The 12897-nt window shown below is 36.4% G+C and overlaps 1 protein-coding gene across 3 annotated transcripts in view; it reads right to left on the bottom strand.

The window, feature by feature from the left end:
• Window positions 1-12897, bottom strand: part of LOC143235478 (sodium-dependent proline transporter-like) — a 39488-nt gene that overhangs the window by 10652 nt on the left and 15939 nt on the right. The window contains exons 3-7 of one of the 3 annotated variants that reach the window (XM_076473694.1): window positions 11653-11827; window positions 10902-11033; window positions 10008-10183; window positions 2160-2368; window positions 278-410 (exon numbers count right to left, since the gene is read on the bottom strand). In XM_076473694.1, coding sequence (XP_076329809.1) covers window positions 278-410; window positions 2160-2368; window positions 10008-10183; window positions 10902-11033; window positions 11653-11827 — 825 coding nt within the window. The other 2 variants (XM_076473692.1, XM_076473693.1) reach the window with 2 other exon arrangements.

Raw genomic sequence — 12897 nt, 5'->3', positions numbered from 1 at the left:
AATGTAAATAAAAACTAAAAAGCATTTACTGAAGATAAGACAAATCATTAGAAACTGACAAATATTTCTATAGAAATAAATAAAACCTTGAACTGACACTTCTGGCATGTCTGTTAATCAAATTTTCAATTCAGTCTACTTGTAGATCAGATTACATGATAACTAGATATGATTTTTGCAAGTCATATCTAACTGCACCTTTATAATAACTGGAGGATCTGTCTAGGATATAGTTCTTAAGTAGAATGCTTCTTTGACATGTAATAAAACAGCTTACCTTTCCAGAAGATTTAACACCTTTCATAAGACATAAGAAAACAATGATCCATGAGACTAAAAGGCACACAGCTAAATCCCACTTGATAGTTCCAATATCTTCAATACCATCTGTTATATCCAGAACAAACTTTCTGTTTGGTAATAAAGAATGAAACTATAACAAAATTGCAACAAACATGTATAACTATGAGACATATCCAGGAGAAATTTTAAATTTAATAACAAAGGATGAAACTGTAATAACATTACAATGACAATCTTACTGTAATGGATGTAGCCTGTATGTCAGTATCTGTGTAGATAACCAAAATTACAGAATACTCTTTAAACATCAACGTGTTGACAATATTGATGTAGAGATGAAATGTTGATTGTTCAAAGATCTTTAAACATCAGCATATTGACAATATTGATCATGATATGAAATGGTAATTGTATTTTAAAGATGGCTGGTATGGATATTAAAACTTTAATTAAAATAAAGTACAAAACAATGTTTAGATCTTCTTTGGTTAACAAATGTTGATTGTTGAAAAATCTTTAGACATCAACATATTGATAATATTGATGCAGAGATGATTTTTTATTGTTAAGACTTCTCTGTATTCTGAGGGTGTGTTTTAAACTAATAAGTAGAGGATCCAAGGAAAATCATTCAAGTTGGAGAGGCCAAAATGTATAAATATGATGATGAAAGGAGAGAGCAAGCAAGATGGCAAAAAGAAGAGATGCTAAGAAAATTATTGCAATATATGAAAATTAAAAAACTGCAGGATCAGAAGAGAAAAGGCTTGAGAGACTGAGGAGGACGTCTCAAAACAAACATGAACAAGGAGTTTCAGAATCAGAATGTGAAAGCCTCGACTTGAGAGGCAAAGAAAAATGTCTCAATACAAACAAACACGTAATTAGTAATTAACAGTACAAACAACTGCCTACAGGATAGCATTTCTACTAGTATTTATAAATGTGAGTGTTCAAACAATATTAAACTTCAGGTGTAAACAAAACTTAATTGAATTTTTAAGTCAAACTAGATGAGGTCCAGTGTGTTTGTTAATGAGTTTCAGGAGAACCTTTATGACACATCAGAATTTTAAAGTTGAAAAAAGCACAGGTTAGTTTCTTAGCCCTTACTTCGCTGAAGTATTTAGTTTATGGTTTTGAAAGTTTGTTGTAATAAATTTAATGTGTAAGTGTTCTGAATATTGTCTGAGCACTATTTACACACATTATTAGTCTTAAATAATGCTTAACTTGGATGTTTTTAATAAAAGATGCTGTTTGTTGTGCATATTGTTAATTAGTAACTGAACTTTCAATTATTCTTCAAAATAGTAAGTCATATTATTTAGTATGCAGTTGACCAATGAAAGTTCTGGTCAGAAGACCAAAAACTTGTGATAAAATAAAACTTTAACATGGTGAAAACTCAGTTAATCAATTAACAACTGAAACTGACAAAGTGATGACAGAGTAATGTTTACTTTATGATTTATACAGACTACCAACAAAGTGTTTTAGTATGTTGCTAGTATTCTTTATACATCACAATGAAGCAAGCACCAGATCTACATAAAATGTGGAATCATAACTGCAGGAAATACAAGTTATTTTTTCTTTTCCAGAAATAGAAAACTACACATTCTTTAGCCTGATTTTAATTGTCTCACCTAAACTTTTCATTTCTACATGAAATTTCATACTGGGACTTAAAGATCCTTCTGGGAATGATACTTTCAAATGAATTTCATATTGGGCTTGAAAGTGAGAAACTCAAACTTACAAGGTTTTCTCAAGATTGAGTTAACCAATAAAAACACTTCGGTCCTAAAGCATTTTACACTGATGATATTCATAATAACAAATGTGAAACTTACTCCCAGAACTGTTCAGTTGCTGTTTGGGAAGCATTGGTACAATTAGCTAAAGTTGAATAGTAAAGATCTGAAGATATTAAAGCACTCTTGTACTTGGGAACAGTAACATTCACATAGTTCTCAGTAGAGTTGCTTCCCATCACTTCTGTGTTATTATAATGTTTACCATACAATTTTACTAGCTGCTTTAATGCCTCATTACAAAGAATCTGCAGAAAAACAACAACATAAAACAATATTAGATACAACTTAATAACTATCACATAATTTAATAACAACATTAGCTACAGTGTAATGAAAAACAATATCAGTTGTATCTTAGTATAATTACATTAGCTACAGCTTAATATGATAACACCAAAATTTAATAACACTTTTAATTAAATCTTAATTTAACAACAAATTATCTATGGTTTAATGTAACAGAAATATTAGTTACACTTTAATGTAATAAGAATATTATATACATCTTAATTTAATAAGAGTGGTAACATTTATTTTAATATCAACATTTGTTTCAGTTTAATGTATGTAATGTACACTGTTAAATGTGTACTGGTGCAACTCCTGCCTGTTCTATAAATTTGAAGATTCTTGAGAGTAAGAATCAACAATATATGTTTTACAAAAACACTAGCACATCTTTGAATATTGTTGAGCCAACAGAACTTTCTAGAACTTTGCCTGAAGATTAAAAACTGGCACAACAAAATAAAAAAGAATATTGTTGGTCAGCTACAGTCAGTATACTATAAGTCTCGGAAGCTACAATTGTGATTAACTCTTATTAATAAAAAAAACTGCAGAATTTAACTGGGAAAGTTTATAGATTTCAAACATTGTAAACTGTTCAACTTCAGAGAATTAACTTTAGACATTAGATATCTTCCTCAGTAAAAAGTGAACTTTTTAACCATGTGAGGACAACCAAAAATAGAGCTAGCTAGTTTTCCTCACAAAAGAAGTGTAACAATATCAACTCAGAATTTGCTCGTCATGGACTTAGACTGTCAACAAGAAATTCAGCTCCAAACCAGATAGAAAATTGAATATTGTTTGTGAGTTTGTAAACTTTTTGTAAATAAATCATTATTTGTAATAACTATATATTATAAATTGTATTATTTGTATACTAAAATATATTTGTGTCAAGAAATAAAATTGTGTGGATTAATCTTCTTTGCAAATATCATAAATTTAATACACATCAACATTCAATTAACTTCTAAATTCCAATTTCTGGTTATTTGAAATCATAATACATTATGTATATAACATAATAAATTGGAGACTCGTCTGAGATAAATTCTAAAACATAACACAATACATTAGGTGTAGCTTAACATAATAATATTAATATAAAATGTAGTTCCATGTAATAACAATATCAGTTTTATCTTGGTTTATCAGCCAAAGTAGAATAAAATTAATATTATGATAATACCAACTACAGCCTAATCTAATAACAATGCTAGCTATATCTTAATAACAATATTAGCTAACTTTTATTGCAACAACAAATCCATCTTCAACTTAATGTGATAAGAATATCTATAATTTAATTTTGTAATACCACCAACTACATATTAATTTAATAACATTATCAGCTACATGCTTGGTGTGGATTCCTGTACGTGGTGAGGGGACCTCCCAGGGAAGGTTCTGTTCTTTCTGGTTACCTCCTCTTGGACCTAAACATCCACCCATGTGTTTGCTGTTTGTGGCAACCTGTGAAGGAGAGGAGAGGATCCTGGTGGTTGAGGGGTCCAACCCTAACTCACCACTTTGGCCTTGAATTCCTGTAGACGGGCAGCCTTTGGGTGGCCCCCCTTGGGTCAGTCGGCTGGTCCACTTGGGCTAGAGTCAACCAAGTACCAGTGTTGAGAGTTCTCAACTGGTGTTGTGGACATTGTGTCTGATGCTGGTGTTTGGGTATAGTGCTCACGAAACCCTGGCGTTGCTGCAATATCCTTGCATGACATTGTAGTGCGTCCCCTTGTAGGGCTCCATGGTGGGTGGGGTCAGTGAGTATCAAAATTTTCCTTTTTTCCTATGGATCCTCCTATGAAAAATTCAAATAATATAGTGAAAAAACAGTCAATAGGTAAACAACCACGTCTTGAAGACTGAGCAGCAATCTTCAACATTTGTAACACATGCACCTCATTTTCTGATATATAATTCTCTTTCAGAAAAACCTTTAGGGCAAATGCCCCCCTTTTATTCAGAAGGGACTAGAGGGACTTGCTGGCTCTCCAAAGTCAGTAAAGAAGCTTTGATCTGGAGACATATTGGTTGAAACATCCACATCCCAACACTCCTCTTGAATTCAAAGGCAACTGGGGATGTACCTATTGAGGTTACCCCTCATGCTACCTTGAATTCATCATGAGGAGTTATTCTTGAGAGGGATTTGAAGAATGTCCCAGGTCAGAGATTCTCGTTGGTTTCTCCACTCAAGGAGTTTCTGCAGTGAGGTGCATCTCCACTTGCAAAGATAGAGTTACACTGCCGACAAATATCCTCGTTTTGACATTTACATCACCACGTGCACCTCTCACCATCAAGGCAGGTTATCTGAATTGCAAAGTACAGTTATACATTCCAAATCCTCTCCGATGTTTCCAATGTCAGAGGTTCGGCCACTCAAAGACGTCATGTCGTGGTTCCCTGACGTGCTCGTTGTGGTTGCAAGGACCACAAAGCCTATGAGTAGTGACACAGACCCACATTGTGTCAACTGCAATGGTTCTCACCCTTCATACTTTCGTTCTAGCCCAAAATGGAGGAAAAAGAGGTGCAGCATTTGAAAACAACTCATAACATTAGTTATCCTGAGACTCGGAAATTGCTGTTCGCCACTTCATCTCAGACATATGCTGCTGCACTTCATTCCACAACTACAGTGGGAGTGCAGGCAGATCTCTCTGTGCCTCCAAGAGAATCGTTTTCAAAACAAATGAAAAGCCTTTTGACCTACATGGTTAAAAAGGTTGATGAATCAACTTCTACACCCATACATTCCAACAAACCCCAAGATCCACTTCCTTTGGTTTCAAATACAGGCATTTCTTCAGATACATCTTTTTCTCCCACCCCAAGATGCAAAACAATCATTCGTTCGCATCCTCAGTCACTGGAATCCCCTTCCAACAACAAAGACCTGCCCAATCGACCCAGGGCAGAATCTATGGAGGTTGATAGACCTCCTCCGAATAAGGACAGTAAGGAAAAAGGATGTGGTCATAAACAGAAGGGCTCTCCAGCAACTTCACCTACCTGTCATTAAAAATGGCCACCTTGATACAATGGAACTGTCGAGGTTTACGTTCTAATCTGGATGACATCAAAACCGTGATTGCTTCCTACCATCCTGTATGTCTTTTCTTATAAGAAATATTTCTGAAACCTGCTGATACAGTAACCTTTTGGCAGTTTTCTTTGTACAGAAATGACAGGCTGTGTGATTGACGAGTGCATGGAGGAGTAGCACTGTTGGTTGATCAGCATGTGCCCACCCTGTCTTTGCCACTGGTAGCCATCCGTGTTTCCTTGGGTCATACCATCACTGTTTGTTCTCTCTACCTGTCCCCTGGAGAGACATATGATCAATCGGACCTTGATGATCTCGTTGAACAGTTGCCGTCTCCCTTTCTAATCCTGGGGGACTTTAATGGACATCATCCCCTCTGGGGAAGTGCTGTTATTGATAGGAGGGGTCGCTTTGTAGAGCATATGCTCTCTGATCACAATCTTTTTCTTTTCAATACTGGTTCTTCCACTTATTTTCATGCACCTAGTCAGTTTCACCACTATTGATCTCTCAGTTTCCTCCCCTTCATTATTCTCTCATGTTTCATGGGGGTTGACAATAATCCACTAGGCAGTGATAATTTTCCTATACTTTTGAGAGAGACTGGCCGTGGTCGATGCCACCCTACCTGCGTGCCCTGGTGGTAGCTGGATCAGGCAGACTGATCCACTTTCACTGCTCTCGCAGAGCTTGATCCTGCCATCGTGAGTCAGCCATCAATAGATGACTGTGTGGCAGCAGTAACTGACTGTATTATACAAGCAACTGCTCAGTGTATTCCTAAAACCGCGACACGTTTTCCACGATATCCTCGTCCGTGGTGGAATCCTGCCTGCCACATGGCACAGAAGACTCAGAAACAGGCTTGGGATACTTTCCGTAGATATCCCACACTTTCAAACTGCATCGCTTTCCAACGGGCCAGTGCACATGCTAGGTGAATAAGACGTCAAAGCCAGAAGGAATCTTGAATTAAGTTCACAACTAGCATATCTTTTACCACCAGTTCCAAGGTCATATGGAACAGGATTCGAAAAGTCAGTGGACACTACAATTCTGTCCCCTCTTGATCTTACTGTCTGATGGCCAAGAGGTAGCTGATGTCCGGAGCATCACCGATACTCTAGGTGAAAGCTTTTGGCGGGTATCTAGCACTTCTGCTTGTTCCTCCACCTTCTTGTCCATCAAGACTCAGGCAGAGAGATAACCTCTTTCATTTTGAACTGACTGTCTCTTTGACTATAACCATCCCTTTACACTGGTGGAACTGAAAATGGCCCTTCATTGGTCTGGCAGTACATCTGTTGGACCTGTTGATATACACTATGACATGCTGTGCTATCTCTCTCCTGTTTCTCTTGATATTTTTCTAATTGTTTTTAAATAGATCTGGCAGGAGAATGTTTTTCCTAATGCCTGGTGCCAGGATATTATCTTACCTTCCTCTAAGCCTGGGAAAGATCCCAAGATTCCTTCAAACTACCGTCCAATTGCTTTGATGAGCTGTCTCTGTAAGACCTTGGAGAGGATGGTTAATGCTTGTCTTGTTTGGTTCCTCAAATCAAACAACCTCCTCTCGCCCACCCAGTGTGGGTTTCGACGACAGCACTCCACCACGAACCACCTAATTCGACTTGAAACATCAATCAGAGAAGCCTTTCTCAAACGACAACATCTTGTATCAATATTCTTTGACATTGAGAAGAAGGCTTATGACACAACATGGAGATATGGCATTTTGCGAGACCTCCATATATATGGGTTACGTGGCCACTTACCCGTGTTTATTAAAAAATTTTTAATGGACAGGAGGTTCCAAGTTTGTGTTGGTTCGACACTTTCCCATTCTTTTCCATAGGAACTTGGAGTCCCTCAGGGCTGTGTTTTGAATGTCACACTTTTCAGAATAAAGATAAATGCCATCACTGAACAACTCCCTCTCACTGTTGCAAACAGGCTCTATGTCGACGACATTCACATCTCGTGTCAGTCGTCGAACATGAGATATATTGAGTGGCAACAACAGACTGCCCTCAATCATGTACTGAAGTGAACCACGGTGAACAGCTTTAATTTATCTCTCTCTAAAACCATTTGCATGCACTTTTGCTGTCAACAGGGTATTCACCCTGATCCTGAACTCCATATCAGTGAAGTTTCACTGCCAGTAATCCCTGAGACCAAGTTCTTGGGGCTTATCTTTGGCCATAAGCTGACCTTTATACCACACTTAAAGCAGCTGTGGGTCAAATGCACAAGAGAACTGAACATCCTCCGTGTCCTCTCTACTACCAGTTGGGGAGTAGATCGATGTTCTATGTTAAAGATACATTGTGCTCTTATTCGATCGAAACTCGACTATGGATCAATGGTCTATGCCCTGCCAGACCCTCAGCCTTAAAGATGCTGCACCCCATTCATCATCAAGGACTTTGACTCTGCACTGGGGCTTTCCACACCTCCCCAGTTCAAAGCTTATACGTTGAATCTCATGAACCTTCTCTGCACCTTCGCCGTTTGCAACTGTCTTTACTATATTCTTCGAAACTTCGTTCCTTATCAAAGATTCCCACTTGGGGACGTGTCTTCCTTCCTCAGTGGGCCTTACTTTTTCAAAACAGATGATCTGCCATTGCTCCTTTTGGCCTTTGCATCCAGGCACAATTGGATGAATGGGGTCTGTCCTTGGATAACATTGTTGTATCTTCTGCTCAGCCCATCCAACCATGGCTTATTACAGTCCCCAAATGTGACCTTTCTTTAAGTCATCTGAGAAAGGCAGATACTCCCGATTGGAAGTACCATCTTTTATTTACTGAACATCTTTTGAACAATCTTTCCATTCCAATTTATATGGATGGTTCCAAATCAGGTAATTCTGTAGGCTCTGCCATGGTTTGTTGCGGTTCAGTGGTTGCGCGCAGAATCCCCTCTACAGCTTCTGTGTTCACCGCTGAACTGTACACTATATCTCTTGCCCTGGATCATATTGAAGCTAAGCAGTAATCCAACTGCACTATTTATACTAACTCGCTTAGTTCTGTACTGGTCCTGGAATCACTTCATGTTGGCTCACACCCTGTTTTCACTGATATTCAAAACAGACTAGCTCATTTCTCATTAACATCCACTTCTATCCAGTTTTTCTGGATACCAGGCCATGTTGGTATTCGGGGAACGAGCTTGCAGACACAGCAACTAAATCTATCTGCTCTGACACTATCACCACTGTGCCTATTCCTTACATGAAGTATGGTCCTGTATTCAAGGCTCGGCTCCATGCCAGCAGGCAGTCCACTTGGAGTGAGCAACGCGACAACAAACTTTTTCAAATAAAACCCTATACTGGGCTTTGGCTATCTAGCTTCCGTAAGGTTCGGAAGGAGGAAGTTGTTATAACTAGACTACGCATTGGTCACAGTTTTTTAACTCATCGTTTTCTTTTATCTGGAACTGTTGCACCAGTGTGTAGTTTGTGTAACACTCAAATCACTGTAAGCCACATTTTACTTTCTTACCATCGTTACGACTCTCATCGTTATGAGTTGTAATTACAATTTTGCTGCATGTCTTTTAACACTTTTATTATTTTACCTTTTGATACTGGCCATAATGACACATAACCCGGAACCAGGACTGGAAAGACCAACTTCAGGTGACTGACGGTGGTGGTTGTACTTACCTGTTAGTCTTCCTGACGGGTTATGTTCATTACCGTTATGCTACAGAAAGTCCTTTACAACTTTGTAGACTGGACGTCAACATTGGTTTTATGCCATTTTATGTTTTTAATTGCTGTTTTGTTTTTACCTTCATTTCCTTTTATGAATCTTACTACATTTACTTTACTTTTACCTTTTTACCAGACATTTAGCTAATTATTATTACGATTTTGCTACATGTCTTTTAAAACTTTTATTACTTTATCTTTTGATTATGGCTGTTATAACACATAACCTGGAACCAGGACTGGAAAGGCCAACTTCAGGTGACTGACGGTGGTGGTTGAACTTACCTGTTAGTCTTCCTGACGGGTTATGATCATTACCATTTTGCTAGAGAAAGTCCTTTACAACTTCTCTTACTCTGCTTTCTCTCTTAACATTGTAGACTAGGTGTCAACGTTGGTTTTATGCTTTTTCTGTTTTTCAATGATGTTTTGTTTTACCTTCATTTCCTTTTATGTATTATACTACATTGACTCGTCCCCAGGTGGAATCACTTTAAGTTTAAGGGTTTACAATGTTAAAATCAGGGATTTGATTCCCCTTGGTGGATACTACAGATAGCCCTTTTTATTTTATCATAAAAAATAAAAGTGTCATTAACTATAGGGGGAACTTTTCAGAAGAATATGTTAAAATTTTGAAACTTACCTCTCTAGAAAAAATAGTAACTCACTAACAAGTTTTGGGGACTTAAAGTAATCATATCAAACTTGATAAAATATTTAAATGGTAAAGAATGAAAAAAACACTCACAAAGCAATATTTTGATGAATAATGAACAAACACTCTCATAAATTTTAGCAGTACCTGGCCTTTGGACCTGACATAACATGTGTTGTTGTCTGCTCCCCACCATGCAAAACAGTCATCCCATGGGAGAACAGAATAGAATGAATGGCCTATGTAGAACAAGCAGTAACTCATGATAACATTATAGTAGATGGAAACAATGAAAGAAACTGTCACCATTGCTGCTCCAATTCCTATAGAAAATCCCATAAATTGAAAAATCATTATTAAAAAACAGGTATGTGTTTATTAAAGTTATCGAGTTTTTAGTGTTTAGTCTAGACAGATTGGTTATTAACATTCTTTAAAATTAATATACTTCTTTCATGTAATAAGTCAGAAAGATGGACCATTCTTCCCTAGGAGCAAATAATACAAGTTTGCTCTTTCAAATGCATATGGGTTACAAGATTTTTATCATTTCATGTAATAAGTATTGATGTTAAACTCAATTGTTAACTATCTAGTTATATAGTATTAGTTTACTCAAATGGTTTATATATATACAACGATGCATATCAAAACATGAATCTTCCACAACTTTCAGGTAGACAATAAACAGATACAGACTAGAGAACTCATCGAGGGTCATCTTCCTGGATTATGTGATTTTATCCTCACCTTTCCCAGTGGTGTGATGCCTTCACACAGATGATGAATAAAAGCTAGAGCTATGACCTTGGACCATCTCTATTGGAAAGTACATGGATTTACACTAACCTTTCCCCAGCAGATAACATCTCCAAACAGACAATGGACCAAGACTAGAGAACTGGCCTAGGGCCACCTCCATGTAGTACATGGGTTTACACTAACCTTTCCCCAGCGGATAACATCTCCAAACAGACAATGGACCAAGACTAGAGAACTGGCCTAGGGCCACCTCCATGTAGTACATGGGTTTACACTAACCTTTCCCCAGCGGATAACATCTCCAAACAGACAATGGACCAAGACTAGAGAACTGGCCTAGGGCCACCTCCATGTAGTACATGGGTTTACCAACCAAAATAAGAAGTATGAAGTATGGAAACAGAAAAGCACCTGAAAAAAAAAGTGCAAATTGAAACCTTACAAAAATGTTGCCAAAATAAATCGATAAAATATTTTTTGACAATGCATTAATTTTTTTAAACAATTCAAGGAAGTAACTTACATTCATATGTATTTGTTTATTATTTCAATACATTATTATTTATTTATTTGTTTATTCAAACACCAGTTACTTACTGTAATTATTTATTTTCACTTGAATTAAATTTATTTTCATTCAGAATAACAGGCAAATCAACAAGAAAGCTCGTGAATTTTTGGCTATGAACTGTCTGCTAGAAAGCTTACATATAAATTAAACTCCTTTCACTACTAATAACACTTATTAATAAATCAAGTGAATATTCTATAACCTAATACAACTCATAAAAATATCTAACACAGTATAACATTTTTAATTGTGACATGATTTCATTGAGTTTTTCAAACTGTTGAGTCTGTCAAAAGTGACTACATGTATGTCTTAAAACTTAATTTTGAAAATATCTTCCAACAATTACACATGAAGCATTTTGAGCTATTTTGCTCTACTGAATTATACAGTTGTTTAGGTGTTATTATTTAAGTGAACAAAGATCGCACTTGTTACAAAAATATATAATGGACAAACCTCCACCATTTTGGTAGGCCAAGAAGGGAAATCTCCACACATTTCCAATACCGACTGACAGACCAACACATGACAAAATGAACTCTGTCTTGCTTCCCCACTGACCTCGCTCTGGAAGTTGTTCTCCTGTGTGCAAATCTACATCAATAGGATCAGATGTAGGGGTCGGGCCAGCCTACAATGATTAAGCATTACTTGTAAATAACACCATATTACTTGCATAACAGAAGTAATAAATAAATTAATTGGAGCTTAGTCAGTCATTTTCAAATGGTACCCTATATCCTCCTGCCATAATATTTGCAATACAACACAAAGAACTTAGAGACATATTTTATCAATTTCCTGGATTATCTTGTAAGTCACCTCCATCTTATCCCATCCCTATAAGATAATCTTTCATTCCCAGAATCCTAGTAGTCCTCGGAATTATTTTGAATAATTGAATATCCTTTTTTAGGTAACAGTATTCAATATTCCAAATGAGGCCTACCTGTTTCTTTCTGACACAAGCTCATAACTTACTGTTAAAATTTTTGCTCATACTTTAAAGCTTTAGTAATTTTGTAACTGCTTATTTTTGATCAACTTATGGAGAAAAGTTGTGAGAGTTTTGACAGGAGTTGTTCAATAGTTTATTTGTAAATTATTGTGTATATATCAGTGGCATACCTATAAAAGATGCTTCCTCCTGTCTAAAATGCAATTTGGCTCCCTACATTTATTCCCTTATAACTGTAGTTACAGTTATGCACAGTTAATTGATATCACAATAGTGCAATTGCTCTTTAGTTCAAAAAATTGAATTGTATGTCCCCCACTTTATTTCAGTATGTAGTATGGATATAAAAAAATCTGTGATATATGATGAGAGAACAGCAACAATATATTCTTTTGGTAATGTCAGGATACATTTATGCCATCTAATCATAAAAATGACTGTCACGTCTGTTATAAAATACAACAGTTTTCTAGGGATTTTTCTGTCTTAGATTTTTAAACACACCATGTTTATGTTTCTGTGGATAAACCTTATTCAATTCAAAGTACCTTTTGTTTTAGACCAAATCACTATTTGATTGAATTGTAAGTTCATCGAATGTTTGGCCTAATGATATACTACAATGTTAATATGAAGTATGTGAATCAGAAGATTCACAGAATGATTTGTCTCATGATGCTGTACTGTTAGGTTGATGGTCAAATATGTAGATATGAGAGCACTATTTTTTCATGTTCTTATAT

This window comes from Tachypleus tridentatus, chromosome 12 (assembly GCF_004210375.1).
Source record: "Tachypleus tridentatus isolate NWPU-2018 chromosome 12, ASM421037v1, whole genome shotgun sequence".
In the NCBI taxonomy this organism is placed as follows: Eukaryota; Metazoa; Arthropoda; class Merostomata; order Xiphosura; family Limulidae; genus Tachypleus; species Tachypleus tridentatus.
The sequence above is the reverse complement of the archived record's forward strand: the minus strand, read 5'-3'. Positions and strand labels throughout refer to the sequence as shown.